Source organism: Onychostruthus taczanowskii, unplaced genomic scaffold, assembly GCF_017590055.1.
Source record: "Onychostruthus taczanowskii isolate IOZ18803 unplaced genomic scaffold, ASM1759005v1 scaffold86, whole genome shotgun sequence".
NCBI classification, from domain to species: Eukaryota; Metazoa; Chordata; class Aves; order Passeriformes; family Passeridae; genus Onychostruthus; species Onychostruthus taczanowskii.
Genome location: NW_024506552.1, coordinates 804,061 through 828,444, shown reverse-complemented (window position 1 = coordinate 828,444; position 24,384 = coordinate 804,061). Strand labels below are relative to the sequence as shown.

Below are 24,384 nucleotides of genomic sequence, written 5' to 3'. Positions count from 1 at the left end.
GCCCCCAAATCCCTGAGTCCCACCTGGGTGTGCCCTGCAGGGGAAGAGGATCTGAAGCTGTTTGAGCCCAACTCCTCCCCCCCGGCTGTCCCCTCCTGTCAGGAGTTGTGCAGAGCCACAAGGACCCCCTGAGCCTCCTTTTCTCCAGGCTGAGCCCCTTCCCAGCTCCCTTATCCTCTCCTGGGGCTCCAGCCCCTTCCCAGCTCCGTTCCCTTCCCTGGACACGCTCCAGTCCTCAGGGACATCCCGGAGCTGAGATCCCCGTGGCCAGGATGCACCAACAGCAAGGACTGCACCAAACCCGTTCCACTGCAGGACTTTGCAGCCAGGTCCCATGTCCACAGCTCCTGTTAGAGATGTGGGAGCAGCCTTCCAGAGGGGGTCAGTGCCAGCCCGGGCAGGCATCGCCAGGTGCCAGTGAGGCTCAGGAGATGAGGATGGTTTGACAGGAGGCTCCAGCTTTCCCGGGAAAGGCACCCCGGGCTGCTCGTTTAACAGCTGATTATTGCTGTCTTTGATGCTCTCCCTGCTTCCCAGCCAACACGTGTTCAGCACTGAGATGATTTAACAGCTGAGCCGAGCCCAGCCCCTGGCACAGAGAGGGAGTTTAGCAGTGCTTGATCTCCCAGAGGGTGCCCCAGAGGTGAGGATTATGTTGTTATCAGCATCCCTAAAAATCCAGGTGATGGGAACAGCAGAGACATGGAAAGGATAGAGCATTTCTCCTGTCGGGATTTCACCACTTTTTTTTTATAAGTAATTGCTGGTTTCTGAATTTTTTTCAAGAGTTTCTTTGGGTTTTGGTTTTTTTTTTTTTTTTTTTTTGTATGGTTGGGTTTTTTTCTGGAGTAATTCCTTGCAAACCTTCTCATTGACTTCAGTCTGTCCTGAAGCCATGGGGATTTTTTGGTTTAGAGATTTGTATTTGGAAGATGCCTCCAGTCACTGCTCCCTGGGGGTCTGAGTCCCCATGCCCAGGTGAGGCATCCACCACCCCAGCAGCTCTAGAGGACTTTGAGCCTGTCCTGAAGTGGAACGGGGAGAAGGTGGAAATACATCCTTGAGGCAGAACTCAGCTGCAAGGAATCCCAGAATGGGTTGGGTGGGAAGGACCTCAGAGCCCATCCAGTGCCACCCCTGCCATGGCCGGGACACCTTCCACTGTCCCAGGCTGCTCCAAGCCCCAATGTCCAGCCTGGCCTTGGGCACTGCCAGGGATCCAGGGGCAGCCACAGCTGCTCTGGGCACCCTGTGCCAGGGCCTGCCCACCCTCACAGGGAACAATTCCTAATTCCCAATATCCCATCCAGCCCTGCCCTCTGGCACTGGGAAGTCATTCCCCGTGTCCTGTCCCTCCATGCCTTGTCCCCAGTCCCTCTCCAGCTCTCCTGGAGCCCCTTCAGGCCCTGCAACGGGCTCTGAGCTCTCCCTTGGAGCTTCTCCTCTTCAGGTGAGCACCTCCAGCTCTGCCAGCCTGGCTCCAGCCCTGGGAGCAGCTCTGGGCCCCCTCTGGACTTGGGCACCAGGGATGGGGCACTGGGTGGTGACAGCCATAAATCCCCTGCACTCCATGGGCTGGAATCACCCCCACTCTCCTTGGCCTCCATGGTTTCAGGGGTGGAGATCTGGCCTGGCAGCAGGAGCTGGGCTGGTGCCTGGCTGGGTCCCCTCCTCCCAGTGTCCCTGCTGGAGCTGGGGCCAGCAGCTCGGCCACCTCCAGGCCCTGCTGTGACTGCTGGGCTGGGCCAGGGAGGAGGCCCAGGAGAGGGGGCACCTGCTGAGCACCCACCCCGGGACAGCTCAGCTCCAGCAGGGCCAGGGCTTCCTTAGGAACATTTCCCTGGGATTTATTGCCTCCCCTTCCCCACAGTGAAGGAGCAGAAATGTCCTGGCTGGATGGGTCCCTCCCTCTGGCAGCTCCTGCCTCAGTTTGCAGGTGACAAAATGAGGACGATGCCCTTCCTTCAATTAATTCCCATCTCTTCTTCCTTCCCCCTCAGGGCACAGCAGCAGCTCCAACATCATAAATGATTTAGGAGCGGAGCCAGATGAAGCCAAAGCTGATGGATGACAGTGCTCTGCTTGGGGGAATGTTTTCCTGCTGGAGGTTTTTTGGAAACAAATATATTTATCCTCATGCAAAATTGAAACACAGCCCCCATTGCAGGTGACTCAGCCCTGAGTCAGGATCCAGTGGGAGCACAGCTGGAAGAGCCCATGGAGCAGCCAGGAGGGCTCCAGGCTGTGCCAGGGAAGGGGGAACTGGACAGGAGTCCTCAGGGCTCCTCAAATTCTCCCTGGCTTTAAGAGGTTAAAATTATTTTTGCCCATTCTGCCCCTCAGGATGGAACTTCCTGAGTCTCCAGGTTGGCTTTGGAAGCACCAGGTCCCCCTCTTCAGGAAGTGGCAGCCAGGACACGCTCTGTGCCTTGGCTTTGGGCAAAATCCCCCAAACCAGGCTGTGGGCGGCTCTTTGGGGGCAGTGCTGGGGGCAGGAGGGAGGATGGGGAACCCTATGGGCTGGATCACAGCACTATGGGCTGTGATCCAGATCAAAGCCTACGGAAAAGGGGATGGAATTACAGGTATTGAGTCAAATACACCTAGGGCAGCACGAGAGCATGGGCTGGTCCTGAACCGTGCCACTGGAGAGGTTCTCCCAGCTGGGACCTTCCACTGCCCTTGGCAGAACAGAAACCCTCCCTGAACTCAGGTCACTTTTTCCTGGGGTGCATCCTATTCCCTGAAAGGCTCCCTGAGGAATCCCAGCCCCCCCAGCCCGGGTACCAGCCCAGTTCCTGGAACAGGGGCAGTTCCAGGTGGGGCAGGGGGTGCTGCTGTCAGAGGGCAGCAAATCCCTGCTCCCAGCAGGGTCAGAGCCTCTGGGCCCGGCACAACCGGAGCAGGATCCCAGAGCAGGGTCCCACAGCTCCAGCTGTGCCAGCCACGTCCCCAATTCCAGGTGTCCCCAAACAGCCAGAGGGTTCTGTTCTGGGGCCTTGTGTTCTCTTGTGCCTCTAGAAGTGCTGGGTGTGAGCACAGCCTGGAGGGGTTTGGGCACTGGAAGATCCACCCTGAGCACGAGGCACTCCAGTGGAACTGCAGGAGCAAACCCTGCCCCGGCTGCTCTGGGAGCAGCTCCAGATGTGGCCCAGGTGGGTATCCTGGTCCCAGCTGCCTGGCACTCGGGGCTGTGCTGTCCCACAGGGCAGGAGAAAGCCCCATTTTAGGACATGGCAGGTGCCAATTCCCATGGGAACGCCGTGGCACTGAGCCCATGTCACCCACACTGTCCCCTGCAGTGCCCTCCCTGCCCAGCAGCCGTGGGGAGGAGCAGGGAGAGGATGGAGGGAATGCAGAGACACACAGAGGATACAGAAAGATGGAGGGAGTGTGAGAACACAGGGGAGATCAGGAGATGGATGGAAGGAGCACAGGGAGGATCAAGAAGGATGGAGGGAACCACAGGGAGCACCAGGGAGAGGAATGGAGGGAGCCCAGGGAGGATCAGGAGAGGCCTCTCAGCTCCAGTGAGTCCTCTCAGTTGGCCTTGTGGGGGTGGGACCCTGTGTGACAGGGACAGCAGGGACTGGGTGTCCTGGGGGGCTGCAGAAGAAATGGCACCAATACCAAGGACAGGGCAGATACAATTTTCTTTGGAGCCCCCTGGATTCCAAGGGAAGGCACTGTCAGGGTGCTGTGGAGCACCTCACACCACAAGCTGATTCCCGTGGCAGCCCCAGGATCCTCCAGCACTGGGGCTCCTCTCCCAGAGCAGCTCCTGCAGCTGCCAGCGCTCCCAGGGGCCAGCAGAGAACTGGGATGGCCTGGGAGGGTCCTGCCAGGGAGGTAGGTGTGGGATGGAGGGAATTTAGGAAAGAGGGAGAGGTGCTGAAGGGCTGGGATCCATCGAGGGGAATGTGCTGGGTCCAGGTGGACACCGAACACACCAAGCCCCAAAATTCCAGCTGATGGTCCAGGGTTAACTGGAGGCTTGTGTCCAGGGCAGGGAACAGAGCTGGGAAGTGTCTGGAGCACCAGGAGCAGCTGAGGGAGCTGGGAAGGGGCTCAGCCTGGAGAAAAGGAGGCTCAGGGGGCCCTTGTGGCTCTGCACAACTCCTGACAGGAGGGGACAGCCGGGGGGTCGGGCTGTGCTCCAGGGAACAGGGACAGGAGGAGAGGGAACGGCCTCAGGCTGGGCCAGGGGAGGGTCGGGGTGGACAGCAGCAGGAATTTCCCCATGGGAAAGGTGGTCAGGCAGTGGAAGGGGCTGCCCAGAGCCCTCCCTCCACCTCCCTGGGGTGGAGTGCCCATCCCTGGCAGTGCCCAAGGCCAGGCTGGATGCAGCTTGGAGCAGTCTGGGACAGTGGAAGGTGTCCCTGCCCATGGCAGGGGTGGAACAGGATGGGCTTTAAGGTCCCTCCAACCCAAACCATGCCAGGATTCTGTGATTTTTTTAAAAACATACTCAGGAAAGGCACCCACTATCCATCGCCCACCCAATGTTCTCCCTTCCACCCCACATCTGTTAGGAAAGGGCTCTTATACAACATTTGTGCTTCTCATCTCCTTCCAATTAACCTCCCACCCTCCCTGACAAACCCTGCTCAGCAGCCACACCAGAGGTGCTCTAGGAAAAACTCCTTTATTTTCCTTCTGCTTTAGAAACTCTGTACAGCTTAAGAAAAGAGGCTGTTTTTAAAAAGCAATGGAACCCCCATGTCAGGGCTGCTCCATCTACAGCACCAGGCACACCCAGCTGGAGCCCAGCAGGGCTCTGACGGATGGGAGCTGGTGCATAGGGCTGCTGGGAGTGGGATAACACTGCTCCTAAACCTCATTCCCAAAGCCTTGAGGTTTGAAGACACTTGGAGAGGTATCAGAAGCTGCAGGTGGTTATCCATAGGGGTGCTGTTACATCATTCCCAAGGTTTGGCTTCTTGGGAATGGGGTTTTTACAGGAAATGGCACCAGTGTGTAAAATACCTGAACCTGAACAAAGTCCCTAAAATGATGCTCCCAGCAGAGATCAGCTTTTGGATCCAGGTCTGGCTGTGGCCCTGATCCAACCTTGTGGGGCTGAAATCCCCTGGCATTTTTCCTTGGGGATGTGGAATGTTTTGCTGCCAGTCTCTCCTTACACAGGAGTCCAAGGAACCCTCTGGCCCCATGTCCCACTCCAAACATTCCCCACTGAGATCCCAGCACTGCCCACCCCCACCCCTGCTGCTGAACCAGTTCTGATTCATCGCAAGAGAAGAACATTATCAGTATTTTCATCCAGGAAGCCCAAGAAACAGGAGGGAAGGGTAAAATCCAGGCTGGACCCCCTTCCCAAACATCAAGATAATCCAGGTGGGTGGATCCAGAACGGGTGGCAGCCTGAAATGGGAGTCCTGGGAAGCCCAGGGTGCGGGAGCCCAGCCCTCAGCAACCCGAGGTGTCCCGTGCCTTGTTCTTCCGCTGGAATCTCACATCCAAGGGGTCGAATCCCCGTTCTCTGGCCCCAAAGAGGGCCCAGGGAGGAGTTCTGGCTGTGTACTCAGCTGCTGTGAAGGTCCTGGAGCCACCGCTGCGCTCGTGCTCCCTGACCAGCTCCTGGAAACGGCCGTAGTCGATCCAGGTCCTCCACTCGCCATCCACCTGGAACTGCAGGAGAGGAGACAGTGAGGGAGCACCAACCCCAGGGTGTGCTGAGCAGCTGGGTGGGGATGAGCTGGGATCCCCAGCTGGGTAATTCTGCATCACATGGAGCTGCAGGTAAAGCCGTCCAGAGGCTCCTGTAGGATACAGCTTCAGTAGGAAAACAGGAGGGACTCAGGAGCCAGCAGGGAACTGATTCTCCACCTCTGTGCTGCCCTTGTGAGACCTCCCTGCAGAGCTGCTTCCAGCTCTGGAAATCTCAGCACTGAAACAACCTCATGTTGCTGGAGCAGGCCCAGAGGAGGCCCAGGAGTGCTCCCAGCAGAGCCCTTTCCTCTAGAGCCAGGCTGGCAGAGCTGGGAGTGCTCACCTGGAGAGGAGAAGGCTCCAGGGAGAGCTCAGAGCTCCTTCCAGGACCTCAAGGGGCTCCAGGAGAGCTGGAGAGGGACTGGGAACAAGGCATGGAGGGACAGGACAGAGGGAATGACTTCCCAGTGCCAGAGGGCAGGGCTGGATGGGATATTGGGATGGAATTGTTCCCTGGGAGGGTGGGCAGGCCCTGGCACAGGGTGCCCAGAGCAGCTGTGTCTGCCCCTGGATCCCTGGCAGTGCCCAAGGCCAGGCTGGACATTGGGGTTTGGAGCAGCCTGGGACAGTGGAAGGTGTCCCTGCCATGGCAGGGGTGCCACTGGGTGGAATTTAAGGTCCCTGCAACCCATCCCAGGATCCTGTGGTATCTCCATGAGGGCTGCACTGTTGGATGCTTTGCTGGAGCCTTCAAAGTCTCCAGATCCTCCCCCAGTTTCCAGGAGGGAGGCTCCTAAAATGCCTCCCCACGCCTTCCCAGGTGTCTGCCCTTGCCCTTGACACTCCCATGGGAAAGCCCTTGGTGTGGGGAGCTGGGAGAGCTCTGCAGGACAGGTGTGGATTTGGGGCCATGCCCAGGTACCCCTGAGAAGGGACCTTGCCAAGGTTACCTCAATCCCAGCATGGGACTGTGGCTCCAGGGCAGCCCAGCCTGGGACAATGGCCCAGGAGCAGCACCTGAGGCACGTGCCAAGGGATTGGGATGGATTTGGGATGGATTTGGGTGACTCTGGACAGGGCAGGAGGGCTGTGGTTGGGAACGGGGGAGATGAAGAGGTTTAATGACACAAATCCTCTTTCCATGTGAAGAATGGCTCACTTTGACAAGCTGGAGCTGCATTTGTCTCCCAGACCTGCTCTGCCCATTTAGCCCCAGCCTTTGCTGAAGCCTCAATTAGGATTTATCTCAGCTAAGAGCTTATTACGCATTTAATCCAAAAAAAGAGGGAAAACAGACCGGCTCCTTGGTTATTGTGGGCTTTTTCCCCCCCAAACTTGATGGCTGTGCATTTCAAATGGCACTTGACTTTGTGCCCAAGAACTAAAAGCTTTTTTGGTTGGGAAAACTGCTGACACCCCTGAAATTCTGCACTCAGCCGTGGCTGATGCTCCTCCATCCCTGCCCATGGAATTACAGTGTGTCCCTGCCGGGGCTGCAGCCAGGAGGGGACACTGCAGAATCACAGCACTGGGAACCAGTCCTGGCATCAATCAAGGGGCCCAAGGCTCACTTCTCTTGTGCCAAGGTGGGGACGTGTGTGAGGCCACCAGGAGAGCAATGGCAGAGGAGACATCGTGCCACCTGAAAGGAAAAATCCTGAGCCCAAGGAGGATCAGGGCTCTGCAGAGCTGAGCTCCCCCCAGAGCTGGGGAGGTGACAATGTCACACCTGACACCAAACTCTGCTCCCTCCGGGTTTGACCCACGAACACTCAGCAAATTAAAGGGCAAACCCCAAACCAGAGGATCCAGCAAGGCCTTTAAGGCCCAAGGGGGATTGGCCTCCCACTGCCAGAGGGTTGGATGGACACGGGGAGGGAATTCTCCCTACTGACGGTGGGGAAGGGCTGGGATGGAATTCCCAGAGGAGTTGTGGCTGCCCCTGGATCCCTGGCAGTGGAAGGTATCCCTGTCCATGGCAGGGGTGGCACTGGATGGGTTTGAGGTCCCTTCCCACCCAAACCCCTCCATGATTCTGTTCCCCATTCCTACCAGAACAACCAAGCTAGGATCCATTCCAAAGCAGATCAATCAATAATCACCATTTTTAGTGCAGTGAATGAACCACAACACCAGAGGGGCAAGGGTGTCATGGGGAGAAATGGCTCCTGCTGAGGAGTAAATCACAAACCCAGAGTGGGGAAGAACAGCCTCAACTGCCGTACTGGAATTTTCAGCTTGGATTTAACAATGTTGTGATTGTTCCACAGGGAACAAAAGATTTTCGGCTCAAAGCAGTTTCACAGCCTCCATTTAACAGGGGAGCCAACCCTAAACATCCCTGGGATCCCACCCTAACGTGGGCAGGTGTTTTAGGGAACTGTTCACTGCCTGTGGAGCCCTTCAGGGTGATAAATACATTGACACAAGGTAAATGGCTGAGAGCCCTCCCCTGGTTCTTCCCTAAGCTGGAATCACAGAGTGCCACAGCTCCTTCAGCTGGCCCTGGGCTGAGCTGGAAAGGGAAACTCTCCCTCCCCGAGGGCCCTGCCCAGCACTGGGGTGACTCAGGAGTCTTCCTTTGGAGCTCCTGGAGCCCCTGAGCTCCAGTCCCCAAGGTCTCAACACCCACTGCTCTCCACAGATGTGGCACAGATGCACAGCCAGGAAAACCCTGATGGAATCCTGCAGATCCTCCAGGGCAAGGAGCACTGCTCCAGGAAGGCATTAATGATGGGATACAAGAGGCACAGGAATGAGGGGAAATGAAATCAGCTAAACAGGTGTAAGAGACAGTCCAAAGTTTCCCTCATTTGCCTCACGACCATCACAAGAACAGAGAACAGGACCACTGAAGACCTTTATCGGAGTTCTGGCCTGGCTGAGGTGGATGCTCACCAAGGGATTGCTCACAGCTGTGTCCACAGCGCTTCCAGCAGGGCCTGCCAAGGGGCAACTCACCCTGTATGCTTACACCTGCTTCATGACAATGGCCCAGGAATTTCCCCACCTCTTGGCCAAATGAACTTTCAGGGGTAACTTTGGTAGCCCCCCATGGAAAATCCTTCATCTGCTCCACTACCACCGTGACGGACGGAGGTTGAAGCCCCCTCCCAAGGACTGAGACTGAGACCCCTGGAATTCTGGTATAGGGGTGCTGGCCTGACTGAAGCAGAACACTGCCAAGTGTTGCCTGCCGGTGTGTTCACTGGACCTAGACTGGTTTCCCATAAAAACCAGTCCTGAAACAAAGGGTCCCGCTCACTGCTGAGAACATGGACTGTCTGTACCCGTCTTCAATACCTGTTCCCCCTCAGCAATTTCAAGGACTTATTCTTTATTGTATCTGTTCCCCCTCAGTGATTTCAAGATCTGTTCCCCCCTCAGCAAAGGACTATAATAGATCCCTGAGTTAACCAGGACTTTGAGATTCTCCCCAACGTCACAAGGCGAATTTCCCACCGACAGGAGCACGAGGATCTCATCTCTACGTTTGGTAGCTATATGCCCTCTCTCTCTCTCTTATCTCTTTTCTAATCCTCAATTGCATTTGCTGTGGTCATTCAATAAAAGGTGTATTTGTTTTGATCAATACTGAAATCCCCTCTGTGTTGTTTTTTGCACTCTGAGATCAGCTAACAAACCATCACGACCTCCTGCTTGTATGAGCTGATCGTGACACCTGGGCACCAAGATGCTCCAGGCCCTCCTCATCCTCATCCTCCCAGCCTGAGCTGGCCCCGCTCCAGGAGCTCTGTCCCTGCTGTGCTGAGGATCCAGAGGTGCCCCAGGGCTGGGATCCCTCCCCGACCTGCTGGGTCAGGACAATGAATTCATTAATTACCAATTCATTAACCCCAGGGCTCTCTGCTGGCCCAGGGACAGCTCAGGGTCCCCCAGGCCCCTTCCTGGCACCGCAGCAGGAACGGGACAGCCCCGGGACAGGGCTGGCCTGGGACAGGGCCTGTCCCTCACAGAGCCCCGAGCCAAACTGGGAGAGATCCATGGATCCATACACCCAGACTGGGATAGACCCATAGATCCACATATGCAAACTGGGAGAGATCCATACAACCAAACTGGGATAGATCAATAGATCCATGTATCCAAACTGGGATGTATCCGAACTGAGATATATCCATGTATCCAAACTAGGACAGATCCATATATCCAGACTGGGATATATCCATGTATCCAAACTAGGACAGATCCATATATCCAGACTGGGATATATCCATATATCCAAACTGGGACAGATCCATATATCCAGACTGGGATATATCCATATATCCAAACTGGGACAGATCCATATATTCCTACGTCCAAAGTGGGATAGTTCCATATATCCGGACTGGGATACATCCATCCACACAAGGTGGGATATATCCATCAGAAACGGATCAAATGGAGAGCCGGGTTCCCTGGAAGCATCTGCAGAGCCGACGGAGCCCTCCCTTTGCTCCTGAACTGCCAGGAGTGGCCCTGACCAGGACAATTCCATCACTCCTCTTTGGCAGTAGATTCACAGCTGCTCTCACCACAGCAGGAGCAGCTCCTGAAATCCATCAACATTCCTGAAGGAGAAGAGCCACGCTCCAGATTGCTTTTCTTATCAACATATTTGCAGAGGCAGTTTGGGGGGGTGGGATCTTGTGCACAGATTAAGGACAGTCCAGGAGGACCATGCACTACATTCCCCCAGACATGAACACTGCTGAGAAATAATCCCAGGTGTATCTGACAGGATAAAATATGGGACAGAGGCTGGGATGTGACACAGGGAATGCTGAGGAATGGATGCAGCTAAAACCAATTAGTTTGTCCTACCAAGGGTAATGTTGTATTTCCCTCAGAGCCAACCAGGCTGGCACAAGGAGGCTCCTCCTGAGCCACTCACTCCAGTCCTGCACCACACACATCCAGAGGATTTTCAGGGAAGGACTGAACAGCACAGGAGAGAGTGGAGCAGAGCAGGAGGAAAAGAAAGAAAAGGCTGTGAGGGATCCTGCACACCCCATCCCTGCAGGGCTGGAAGCCCAGGGTCCATCCTGGATGGAGAACTCCTCTCCTTGGAGCTGTGCTGCCCTCCAGGATCCCAGGGGAGCACAGGGGGAGTGGGGGAGACCCCCGAGCTTTGGGGCTGCCTCAGCTCCACTTTGGTGAGAATCCTACAAACAGTGGGGCTGGAAAACTACTCCAGGATCACAAAGTCCAACCATTCCCAGCACTGCCAAGGCCACCACTGCCCATGTCCCCAAGTGCCACATCCACAGGGCTGTTAAACCCCTCCAGGCACAGAGACACTGACACTGCCCTGGGCAGCTGTGCCAGGGCTGGACAACCCTTCCAGTGAGAAATTTTCCTCCCTGAGCCTCCCCTGGCCCAGCCTGAGCCATTCCCTCTTGTCCTGTAGAAGATTCAAGGATACAAAGTCCTCAAATCCAACAAATGGATTTTCTCTGGGGGATGCACAGGATTCAATGGTTAAATTCAACAATTTTCACAGAGTTTTAAGGACCATACACCAAAAATAACAATCAGCGGCCAGCAGCGGAACCAGCCCCACAAAAAAACCCACAAACAAACAAAAAACCCAACCCAGAACAAACAAAACCTGCCCCTTCCAAACCAAACAAAAATAACCACAGAAAAAAACCCAAAAGCTCCCCACAAAGACAAACCCTCAAAATCACAATAAACAAAAATAAAAGAAAACAACACAATTCCACCAAAAAATCCAAACACTCTAAAACAGGGGAAAAAACCCAAACCCAAATGAAATACCAGAAAGAAACTCCAAATCCCTCCCCCAAAAAATAAACCTGAAAAAACCAAAACCAAGCAAAAAACCCCATATCAAACAAAAAACCTCAAAGCCAACCAAACCCCAAACCAACCCAAGCTCACCAAAACCATAAAAAAAAAAAAAAAAACCCAAACAAAACCCAAAGCAGACTGAGACTCCTCCCAAAGTAAACCAAACCCCAAAACAAACAAATGCAAAAAAAAACCCGACAAGAAATCCTAAACCAAACCCAAATGGCACACAAAAAACAACCAACCAAACAAAACCCCAAAGCCACCAATGAAACACTTGGTGCACAGAGAGTCTGACCCACACCCACCTCTGGGGACACATGTCTGTGTTGTCAGAGGGACAGACAGACACTCGTGAGCTGTGCACAGGGCTCTCCAGCTGCTGGAACTGCAGTCCCACAGCAGCAGCTGGCAGGGGCAGATCCATCCTGCTCTGTGCCTGGCTCACCTTCCCAACCCCCAGCACAGGAACTTCCCTCCTTCCCCAGCCTCTGCCCTGGGACATGGAGCACCCTGGGCTGAAGGAGCTGGGGGCTGGAAGGAGCTGGGGGGCTGGTGCAGGAGCTGGGGGGCTGGAGAAGGAGCTGGGGGGGCTGGAAGGAGCTGGGGGGCTGGAGAAGGAGCTGGGGGGGCTGGAGCAGGAGCTGGGGGGCTGGAGCAGGAGCTGGGGGGGCTGGAGCAGGAGCTGGGGGGCTGGAGAAGAAGCTGTCAGAGCAGAGGTGACACCCAGGTGGGACCCAGGAGTGAGATCCCCCTGAGCCCTGTGTCCATCAGTGGCCACTTCGCTGGGCACAGCATCAAAAGGGAAAATTATCTGGATGGCTCCGTCCTGAACTCCTCCATTTCCCTCTGGGGACAGTCCATCCCTGGGATAAAGCAGCAGCTTTGCACCTTCCCACAGGCTGCCAATAAACACAGCACACTGCACCACCTGCCAGCACCAGCTCCCCAAGACAAACAAATAATTCCCAGAATTATGACCCCTTTCTCACCTCATTAAGGCTCACAATTATTTAAGGCTCCCCTTGTTTGACAGGGGAAGTGACTGAACTGGAGTCACTCAGCAAAAGAAGGAGAAATATTGTGTGAAATTACACTGAACAGGGTCACAGCACTTGGCAAAAGCCTGCAAACTCCTTTTGAATTATAATCCCAACCTCAAGCTTTAGGAGGGAATTGAACCAGTTTTTAAATTGCAGGTGAGGTAAGACATGGTAATAATGGCTTTAAGATGAAGGAGGGCAGGGTTAGGTGGGATATTGGGAATTAGGAATTGTTCCCTGTGAGGGTGGGCAGGCCCTGGCACAGGGTGCCCAGAGCAGCTGTGGCTGCCCCTGGATCCCTGGCAGTGCCCAAGGCCAGGCTGGACACTGGGGCTTGGAGCAGCCTGGGACAATGGGAGGTGTCCCTGTCCAGGGCAGGGGTGGCACTGGATGGGGTTTAGGTCCCTTCCCACCCAAACCATTCCCTGACTGATCCCACAAGCAGTGAGATGCCAGGCACACAGAGCTGAGTCTCTCCACATCCCAGTCCATGGGGCTGAAGGAAAACCAGCACAGGGACACAGCCCTGGGAACAACCAAGCCTTAAATCCCTCAGCAGCTCTGCAGACAGGATCTGGGAGCAGCCACCAGCACCACAGTTCCTATCAGTTTCAGCTGGGAGCAGTGAGCAGCTCTGCAGTTCCACCCTCAGTGATTCAGCCTGTGCCCAGGAGCCATCAGAGGTGTCAGGGCAGAGGGAACTCCTCCAGAGGCAGCACATGGAATGCCTGGAGATGGAATTCACTGTTCTGGAGATGGAATTCACTGTTCTGGATCCCCAAAGAGTGGGACAATCTGAACTGCCCTGAGCTGAGCCCAGCAGAGCCACAGCCCATGGAATCCTGTGCTGATCCCCCTGACCCCGGGGCGCTGTTCCAAGGGAAGGTTCTTTATGGCAGATTTGGGGTTTTTAATCCCTGCCCAGTTGCCAATGGACCCAGGACTCCACCTGGTAGCTCCCACTCCCAGAGACAGAAGTCAGACAACTTCAGCACAATGGAGAGCTGCTTATCATCACTGACACAGCCAGGCCAGCAGAGCCACCTTCCTGCTGCCAGGAGACAAGGGAGAAAACCTTCAGGAATTCCATCATTTCCTGCTCACAGCTGCTCTAAGGAGGCTGCTTGGCTGCTGAGACACCCTGTCCACACCTGGGGCCACCTTGTCCACAGCTGGGCTCCACACCATCCCTGCTCTGCTACAGATCCCAGGATGTTCCACCTCTTTGTGACCCTCTCCTCCAGGTTTGGTTTCCCTGTGGTACTCTCCCTGGATCACAAGGACAGCTCCCACTCTCTGAAGGACAGAGGCAGGAAGGAACTGAACGTGATGGACTCTTTGTGCCTGATGCACCCTTGTCAGGGGATGTGCAGCTGGCAGTGAAGTGCTTCCTCTTCCTCCCTAAATACAGCTGGGATGCTCAGCGTGGGATGCTCAGCATGGAACACTGCAGTGCCTGTCCCCGAGCTGTGCCCGCACCACGAGGAAAAGGCCAAGTCCCTCCTGGCTGGGACGATTTTGTGGATGAAGGACAGGGATGGGCACCTCTGGCCAGGCTGCTCCCTGTCCCCAACACCTGCCCTGGGGTGCTGTGACACCCCAGCACTACAGCCACACAGAATCCTGGGCTGGTTTGGGCCCATCCCATCCCACCCCTGTAGGGCAGGGACACCTTCCACGATCCCAGGCTGCTCCAAGCCCCAGCCTGGCCTTGGGCACTGCCAGGGATCCAGGGGCAGCCCCAGCTCCTCTGGGCACCCTGTGCCAGGGCCTGCCCACCCTCACAAGGGCGTTTGGGTATGGGAATTGAACTTCTTGAAGGGATGTCCCCAGCAGCCTGTCCCTTGTGGATGCCACGGTGCCCCTGCCATGCTGGGGAACACAAGGCTATCCCAGACCACATCCAGGAGGGAGAGAATCCAGCTGGTGAGGCAAGGAAGGCTGGAGCACAGAGCTGCACCTGCAGCACAAGGGAGTGTCTGGAGCCAGAGAGGGGACACTCTGCTTGTGCAGTCTTGGCTGTGGGCTGGAGGGAGGTGGGTGTTGGTCCCTTCTCTCAGCAACAAGTGACAGCACAAGCGGAAATAGTCACAAATTGTGCCAGGGGAGGTTCAGGTTGGATATCAGGGAAATTTCCTCACTGAAAGGGTGGTCAGGGCCTGGCACAGCTGCCCAGAGCATGAGGTGGAGTCCCCATGCCTGGAAGTGTCCCAAAGGTGTGTGGATGTGGCACGTGGGGACATGGTGGTGGTGCTGGGTGGCCAGTTGGACTTAATGGTCTTGGAGAGCTTTCTCAACCAAATCCCAGGCCTGTCTGATTAATGAAGGCAGAAAGGGCTGATGGCAGCAGGGTGCTGAGCCCACCCTGCTCATGTCACCCTGTGAGCTGAGACCTCCAGACAGAGCAGGCACTGGAATTTCAGGAGCATTCCCTGAGCTGTGCATTCCCCAGTGAGCTGAAATCAGCCCTGGGGTCCCAGGGGTGCTCAGACATGGAACCCTCCTGTCCTGCCCCAGAGCTCTGGGACCCCAGTGCCTCAGCCTGCCTGAGGGCAGCAGCAGCACTGACTGAACTGGCCAGAAACTGGTGCTGTAAAGCCCCAGGGAGCTGGAAAACAACCACCTGCTCCAGGGGGGAAAGGGTTAATGAACAAAATGGGGTGGAATCTTCAGGACAAGGACAGGGTGGAACACACATGGAAAGTAAATCCAGCACCTTAGGGCACAGGGATTTAGTCCAGAAATTACCAAGATATTGAATTCCTTCAGAGAAATCCTCCCTGCAAGGCAGCTGCAGCTCCTTCCCCCTTCTCAGGAGCTCTTTTGGTCCTCCTGAGGGTGCACTGAGTGTCCCAGCCAGGAACAGCAGCAGCCCCAGGCCTGTTTCTGGTAAAGGTCCCTGGAATTAACTGTTCCATTAGAAAGTTGCTGCTGTGTCAATATCTCAGCCCATTAATTCCAAGTGATGCCATAAATCCCATTTTTGTGACCATGGTTTATGGGATTTACTCAAAAGCAAAGAAAATTACTCAAGAATTCAGCACTGTTGCTAGAGAATCAAAGAGGATGGAGCCCAAACACCAGGCAGCTCCCAAAGAGGGATGGAAACCAGGGGAAGGCCAGGAGGAGGATGCAGGAAGGGCAGGGAAGAGGAGATCCCAGCCAAGGGAAGGCTGCACCCAGCTCTGACTATCCCCACTCATCCCTCAGGCTCCAGCAGAACCCACCCATCCCTGGCAGTGCCCAAGGCCAGGATGGGCAGGGATTGGAGCAGCCTGGGACAGTGGGAGGGGTCCCTGCCATGGCAGGGGTGGCACTGATGGGCTTTAAGGTCCCTCCCCACTCAAACCAGACTGGGATCTGAGGAGCTGACACCCAGTGCCCCAAAGCCATGGAAATGCCAGGAAGAGATGGATCCTCAGGGCATGGGGAGCAGGGCACAGGGGCTGCTCTCTGGGGTGATCTTTAGGGCTGTGGGAAGGGTAAGTGAAATCCAGTATCTTGCTTGAGGATTCAGTTTTTAGGACTTTTTGAGCTCCCCTGGGATGCAAAGCTCTCTGAGGTTCAAGTGGGACCCATCCTCCCCTGAGGCCTCCCAGGAGCACCTCCCAGAGAGCAGAACCCACTGCTGGCCAGCAGGGAAAGGGATGTGTGTGTGGGAAGGGACCTGGAGGCTGAACAGGAGACTTTTAGGATCCTGAAGGCCCCCAGGTGCCCCAGTTCCCATCTGGGGGCCACCCCGTGACCTCTGGAGAGAGAAAATAACACTGCATTCCCCAGTGAGCCTGCAGTTTGCTTTCCTTAAAATCCCTTTTCTCCCTAAATCCCTGCCCTTAAGAAGAGAATGCCCTCTTGCACTGTCACTCATCACAAGCAGGTGCTAATCAACGAGTCCCATCCAGCCCAGGCAGCAGCTGCGGGAGGGATTATTCCTGACATTCCCAGACCCCTTCCTACAGGCTGGCATTCAATGACAGCATTAAACTTATCAGGAGCATTGTTTGAACACCTCCAAACTCAGACCTAGGAAAACACAGTGAAATAAATCACATTTCTTAATGATTTTTATCACACTCTTCCTGCAACTCCTTATTTTTAAGGACCCCTTTGATTTTGCAATTACTCCAGTTTGATCAGTCCCAGAGCACAGGTTTTCCTGCAAATAATAGGCACTGACAGATTATATTCTCCACTAGAGCCTGAAACTCAAAAATTAAACCCTAATGGAAATAAATTTATTTTTATTAGCTATTTTAGCACCGAGGACAGATTGCTTCCCACAGACACCCTCTGCTAATGGCTGTGGAAGTAGAAGCAGCTGTTGAATTCCTCCTGGACAGGTACCAATTTATTCTCTTTGCTAATGGTGTTACTTAAATTCTGCCTCAAGAAGGCTTCTGCAATCTGTTTGTTTGCTTTCCTGGACCTTACAATGCAAAAGGAGATTTTGCTTTCTCAGGAACAGTTGCCAGTGGCAACAGCCAGGAGTGAGACTGTAAATAAAGCCAATTTAAGATGAGATCAAACACAACCAGTGCCAGGTGTGCTGGTTTTCTCTGCTCCTTCCCAGCTGCTCCATTTGCAGATTCCAAAGTAGGTTTAGATTGCATATTTGGGAGAAATTCCTCCCTGTGAGGGTGGGCAGGCCCTGGCACAGGGTGCCCAGAGCAGCTGTGGCTGCCCCTGGATCCCTGGCAGTGCCCAAGGCCAGGCTGGACATTGGGGCTGGGAGCACCTGGGATCATGGAAGGTGTCCCTGCCATGGAATGGGATGGGCTTTAAGGTCCTTCCAACACAAAGCATTCCAGCAATCGACAATTTCATCACATGCCCAGCTGGCACATTATTATCTTTTTCTGCTGTCCTTCTATTAATCTTTTCTGAAGCTCAGAAAGCAAATATGTACTCATTATTTTTCATTTCCTGCATCCTTTAATTTTTTTTTTTGGCATTTCATTTGTATTTAATTTCGTTTCCTTTCCAATTTTTATTCTTTATTTTTATTTCCCTCCATCCTTTAATTTTTTTTTTTTTTTTTTGGCATTTCACTTGCATTTAATTTCATTTCCTTTCCAGTACTTGAAGGGGAGTCAAACCTTCCCAGCAGGACCTATTGCAAGGGCTGATGGATTTAAACAGCAGCAGGGTCGATTTCCATTGGATATAAGAGAATATTTTTCACCATGAGGGGGGTGAGGCCCTGGCAGAGGTTGCCCAGAGAAGCTGTCATGACAATGCAGACCCTGAGGGGCTGGAGCATATCCAGGGAAGGGAGTGGTGCTGGGAAGAGGCTGGAGCCCCAGGAGCAGCTGAGGGAGCTGGGAAGGGGCTCAGCCTGGAGAAAAGGAGGCTCAGGGGGCCCTTGTGGCTCTGCACAACTCCTGACAGGAGGGGACAGCCGGGGGGTCGGGCTGTGCTCCCAGGGAACAGGGACAGGAGGAGAGGGAACGGCCTCGGGCTGGGCCAGGGGAGGGTCAGGGTGGGTTTTGGGAAAATTCCTTCCTGGAATTTGTTCTCCAGACCTGGCCCAGCTGCCCAGGGCAGGGGTGGAGTCCCCAGCCCTGGAGGAGTTTAACAGCCCTGTGCATGTGGCACTTGGGGACATGGGACAATGCAGCCTTGGCTGGGGCAGTGGTTGGGCTTTTCCAACCCAAATGATTGTGTGGTTTTCTGATTCAAATATGGTGATTCTGCCTCTGGAGAGGTGGCTCAGAGCAACAGGAAAATAACAGAGCATCCCTTGGGTCTGAGTGGCATCCAGGGGTGTGAAGGGCTGGAATCCTGGGGCACACCTTGGATTCTCCTGGCCAGTGACTGGAGGGGCTTGGGAAGCATTGGAATGGGCTGCCCAGGGCGGGGGTGGAGTCCCCATCCCTGGAGGGGTTTAACACAGGTGTGCATGTGGCACTTGGGACATGGGTCAGCAGTGGCCTTGGCACTGCGGCTGGACACAAAGAGCCAGAGGGCTTTTCCAGCTGAAACCATTGGGGATAACTCTGGAGAATAAGGCTGTTAGAAGCAGAGAAGGCAGCTGTGCCCTCCCCAGGCAGGCTCACCTTGCTGTGGGCCAGCAGCAGGCAGTTGGAGTGCTCGTGCTCGCAGGCGATGCCGTACTCTGGGAGCAGCCGCGCCAGCTCCTGCACGAAGCTCACCACCTCCCCGTGCCACGGCACGTTGGCCATGGTCAGGCTGCTGGCAGAGCTCTCTCCGCAGTAGGTCACACCCTGGGGACACAGGGAAACAGGACAGTCAGCTCAGCAACCCCAGCCCTGGCAGTGCCAGCCACAGCAAACCCTGCAGCTGCCAGCTCTGCCCCCTCACACCCGATCCCATGGCAAGGTCACAGATCTCTAGATGGCATCAAAATGGGTCCCTCCCGCAGTGACACATTCCCAAAGCACCGTGCCAGGTGTCCCCAGCAGTGACTCAGAGGCTGGGCTTGATCCTGGAACACTGCTTTAACAGGAAAAGGCAGGATGCTCCCGAGTGACCAAGGGACCTTGGAGAAGGTCACTGGGGCTGGAAATGAGACAAGTCTGGAAGAGTCTCATGGGCAACCAATGCCATGTCAGTGGGACAGTCCCAAAGATCCTGTCCATGTGCCACAGAGCTCTGGGCCTTTTCCTTCCAAGCCCAGGCTGTGATATTTCTGCCGTGCCCTGCCTGTACCCAAACCCAGCAGGTCCCTGGGTGAGCTGTACCCATCCCATGCACTCGGAGCTGATGGGCACTGGGAGCATCCCTGGCACAGCAGAGACCGACACAAAGCTCAATCCCTCCATGGTGGGAGCACTGGAGCTTTGGGAAGCAGCTTCTGGATAATGTTCTGGAAGCACCCCCAGAACTGCCCCTCAGAGGTGACATCATTCAAGGACACCTCCCCTGCAGATCCTGGGGTGTCAGAGAAAAGGGGCTCCTGCTCCAGCTCCCTCCCCAACCAGGCATGGATGGAGAGCCTGGAGCAGGACTCGTGTCCCTCTGTCCCCACACAGAGCCAGGACACGAGCACTGCCGCTCTGGAGGACTGCTCAGGGAGTGGAAAACCTCCAGCTCTCCCCCACCACATCCACCACTCTCTGCCTCTGAATCCAGAATTCCTGAGGCTGGAAAAGCCCTCCAGGATCACCAAGTCCAGCCTGTGACTAGTCCCCACTGTGTCACCCAGCTCAGAGCACTGAGTGCCACACCCAAGCCTTCCTTATCCAGCCACACCATTCAGGGACCAGTTACTCCTAATTTGGAGATGTGATCACCTGAACCTCCTAAATTACTGATTTAGTCTCAGCCATGACCTCAAACTTGCATTTCCTTCTTCCCTTCCCTTCCCTTCCCTTCCCTTCCCTTCCCTTCCCTTCCCTTCCCTTCCCTTCCCTTCCCTTCCCTTCCCTTCCTGTTTAGCCAGTGTATGACACAAAACCCTTGGACAGCACAGAACACTGAATGCTCCTTGCCCTGTAATTTGCCCCACAGCACAAGCAGCTCAGTGGGTGGTGAGCACTCAGTGTCACCCACTTGGGGTGCAGACCCTGCTCAGCTCTAGGGTGTCTTTCAATGTCTGCTTGAAAATATTTCACAGCCAGGATCACGACCCCCATCAATTGCTCCCAATCAAATAATTCACTGCCAATTTCCCAGCAATTCATCTGCCATCCCTGAGAGGAGATCACACACCATATCCCAGGGCTGGTCACAACCCTGGTGCCCAAAGGGCAAACAGAACAAAGGGCTTTTTCTCCAGACACCACCCAGCCCCTCTGCCCCTCTCTCTGCCTGGTTCCAGCCCCTCTGCTCTTGGGCTGAGCTCTTTTATTCCAGTCACAAAATCTCATCAAGCACCAGCCTTTACAACACAGTTTTATGGATGTTGTGTCTGGCCTGCTCCTGGTTTTCCCCCTGGGAAGAAGACTTTGACCTCTTTAAATGGAATTTGCATCCAGGTTCATGTGTGGCACGGCCATGGCACCTGCTCCAGCTGCCACCATGCTCCGAAATGCTGATTTACCTGCATTTCCCTGGACACAGAATATGCAGACACATCTTTGCCAACACTTTCAACCAAAGCACAGTGCACATACAGGGCTACAGGAGCAACAGCCTGCTGCTAATTGAGAACTGTACAAGTTTTGGAAGCAATTACTTTCTCACCCATAAATTTATGAGGGACTCCCCCCATTAATCTGCCCAAGCACCATAACTCAGAGCCAGCCTGCAGGAAGATTGACAGGCCACAAGCCAGGGAGTGCTCACCAGGGATGTACATTCAGGCTTTTTTAGGCCAGCTCTGTAAGTCTGAACCCAGAGTTGAAACATGTTTGTTTTCTCTATTAGTCAGTGTTATATCAGAGCAGCCAGCCACGCAAATCAGGGGTTTGGATCCCCAAAGTTCAGCTGGAGACACACAGCAATATTCTCCCCACACTCATTATCCAGATTATGATTTGAGCAGCATGAAAAATGTATGAGTATAGAGGGGGAAAATTCTTCAGAAGCTCCAACGTGATTCATGCTCTCAGTAAACTACAAAGGTATCGTTTACAAGCAAAGAAAGCACAGAGGCAAATGGAATAAGTGAGTGCTTGGCTGGCTGATTAATTCCTAGCACAAATCAATGGGAATCAGCTTCCAGCACACCGAAGGAAAGCAGCTTTCAACTTCCCCAACTTCTTCAAACTGGAGTTAATTAACAGCTGATAGCACTTAAAACCCATGCGGAGCTGATGAGGGCGGTCACGTTCTGCTTTGCAGTAATACATGAAGACAGTTATTAAGACATCAAGAATTAAAAAGGAAAGGATCCCATTGTTCACCCAGAGCTCTCTCCCCAGCCTCCCTGCGGCAGGAACAGCAACGATTCTGCCTCTTAATTACCTGCTTAATAAGGGTGCTTTGAGCAGCCTAATCCACAGAGCTCTGGCCAAGTACCTTGAAATGCAGAAGCCTTTGAAAAGCATCCCAGCTCTTCCTGATTCTGCCAGGATGAATCCAGAGCAACTGTGCTGGGCATGCTATGGAGTTCACAGAATCATGGAATGGCTTGGGTTGGAAAGGACCTTAAATCCCATCCCATTCCACACCCTTCTGTGCTGGCCCAGGGCTGATTTTCAGCTGTAATGGAGCTGAGTGAGCTCCGAGCCTATGCCAGGGTGGCTGCTGCTGCTGTGGGAAGCAAGAGAAGCACGTTCCTGCCCCAAGGACCTGGCTGCTGCCCCGGGATGCACACAGCCAGCAATCCCTTCCATCCCCAGGGCTCTGAAGGAAACAACTACAGCTGACAGTGCTTTGTTTCTCCACTCACACTCCAGACTTCCCAATTTAATTACTGAACAAAACAGTTCTCTTCACTCCGGGCCCACAAATTATAAATTTAATTGAGGCTCGTACAAATTAGCAGAGAACAAAGTGTAGGCCAAGCTGCTGAGTGACAGAGACGCTGTTTAAAATCTGGGCCAGCCGTGACCCCAGACAAATATAAAAAGCCTCAATGCCACGTTGATTGCCATCTCTGCAATGAAAACACTCCTGAGCTGAGCAGCAGCACTCCCCAAATTACAGCCACAAGGCCTCACACACGTCTGCTCCTGCTGCAGTGGGTTCAGCCAGGATTCAACTCCTTGGCTGCTTTTAATCACCAAGTTGCTTCAAGTTGATTTAACAAAGGCCATCAGCCCTTTGTGCCACCTCAGTCTGCAGGAAGGACTGAGGATGGTTGGTTGTACAGCACAGCCCCAGTATCCCCCAGCAGCTCTGCAGACCCCCCACACCTGCAGAGGGTGCTGCACTGCCTGGAAATGGGCAGGGATTCCCTGGAAGTGAAAGCAACTCCTCCTGGGAAAGCTGAACTCAAACACAGGACCAGCCTCTCACCCCAGCTCTCCACAGGAGCCCTGTGAGGATGGAGAGAGGAACAGCCACTGCTGAGCCACCCCCTCAGCTCCAGGGTCACAACCATGGAATTATCCTGGGTGGAAAAGTCCTCCAGGACCACCGGGTCCAACCTGGGACTGATCAGCTGCAGAAAAGGAGGCTCAGGGGGCCCTTGTGGCTCTGCACAACTCCTGACAGGAGGGGACAGCCAGGGGGTCGGGCTGTGCTCCCAGGGAACAGGGACAGGAGGAGAGGGAACGGCCTCGGGCTGGACCAGGAGAGGGGCAGGGTGGGCATCAGGGAAAAATTCTTCATGGAAGGGATGGTCAGGCTTTGGAAGGGGCTGCCAGGGAGGTTTGGAGTCCCCATCCCTGGCAGGATTTAACACCTGGGAACACTGGCAGTGCTGGGAGTGGTTGGATTCAGTCCTGCAGGTCCATCCCAACCCAAATGATTCTGTGATTCTCTAACAGCAAGTGTCCAATGCTAGTCTTTTTCAGGTGTGGAAATCATACATTGTTTGGGTTTATTCACAGCAGGCACCAGAATGGGTGATTCAGCTTCACCTCTTCATCTAAATTCCAGCTGGGATGGTAGCAGGATCCTGAATGGGTGTTGGACAGGTGGGGGCAATCGCCTCTTGCTGCATGCAATTAAAAACTCATTAAGGCACAGCTCATTTTCATCATTATTTTAAGCAATTAAACAGTCTTTACTGTTTAACTTGACAAGAGTGAGCAGACTGGGACAGATACCTCCCCCTGGCCCTTCCTTGCACACATTTACTTGGTCATTTCAACTCTGCAGCCAAGCCTCAGGTACCAGAGCAGGAGCTGCAGTCCCAGAGCAGCAGCCTGAGCTGGGCTGGACACTGAGATTATCCAACTACATGAAAAAAATCAGCAGGAAAATCAGCAGGGAAAGAGCTTCCTAGTGGCTGAAAACCTTCACAAAGGCTTGGGAAGATTCTGTGCCATGACTTGGATCCCTGCTGTGCCCCAGTCCTGCCTTCAGACACCATGCCATGGACAGCCCTGGGACAAAGAGCCAGCCTGGCAGCATTGGGTTTCTTCCTTAAATTCTGAGGGACAGGGGGAAGCAGGAAGGCTCTGCTCAGGCTGGAGCTCACACCACTGCTGTGAGTTGAGTGCCAAAGCTTCACCCTGCCCAGAGCAGCTGGGGCTGCCCCTGGATCCCTGGCAGTGCCCAAGGCCAGGTTGGACACTGGGGCTTGGAGCAGCCTGGGACAGTGGGAGGTGTCCCTGCCATGGCAGGGGTGGCACTGCATGAGCTTTAATGTCCCTTTCAACCCAAACTATTCCACAATTCTAGAATTCAGCAAGGACAGACTCCTAAGACCAAATCCAGTCACTGACCCAGCACTGCTGAGGCTACTCTAACCCATGTCCCCAAGTGCCATGTCCAGTCATCTTTCACATCCCTTCAGGGATGGGGACTCCACCACTGCCCTGGGCAGCTGTGCCAGGGCCTGGCCTCCCTTTCAGTGAAGGAATTTCCCCAAAATCCACTCAAACCTCCCCTGGCCCAGCCTGAGGCCGTTCCCTCTCCTCCTGTCCCTGTTCCCTGGGAGCACAGCCCGACCCCCCGGCTGTCCCCTCCTGTCAGGAGTGGTGCAGAGCCACAAGGGCCCCCTGAGCCTCCTTTTCTCCAGGCTGAGCCCCTTCCCAGCTCCCTTATCCTCTCCTGGGGCTCCAGCCCCTTCACACCTCCATTCCCTTCCCTGGACACAAAAATGCTGCACATCAAACAAACCTCTGGCTTTCATGGAACCCCAAGAGGGCACCATGGGAAGAAAAGGAGTTCTGGCACATTCCAGACTTAAGTACAACCATCAGCTCTGTACAAGTGTGACAGTGACACACTGGCATTAGAACAGATTAAGGCAATAAATCAATTTGATGCATTTTTAATGACTGAGTCTCCCTTTACTATTGGCTTAAGTGGGAGAATGGGGTCCCACAGAGTTACA

The 24,384-nt window shown here is 54.4% G+C and overlaps 1 protein-coding gene across 3 annotated transcripts in view; it reads right to left on the bottom strand.

Annotated features, from left to right (window-relative positions):
- Positions 1-5,244: 5,244 nt before the first annotated feature.
- Positions 5,245-24,384, bottom strand: part of LOC121346893 (S-adenosyl-L-methionine-dependent tRNA 4-demethylwyosine synthase TYW1-like) — a 93,486-nt gene continuing 74,346 nt past the window's right edge. For all 3 annotated transcript variants that reach the window (XM_041425050.1, XM_041425049.1, XM_041425048.1), the window contains 2 exons: positions 18,587-18,754; positions 5,245-5,649 (listed from right to left, as the gene is read on the bottom strand). In XM_041425050.1, the coding sequence (XP_041280984.1) occupies positions 5,428-5,649; positions 18,587-18,754 (390 nt within the window). In that variant the 3' untranslated portion in view covers positions 5,245-5,427. The remainder of the gene's footprint in view (positions 5,650-18,586; positions 18,755-24,384) is intronic.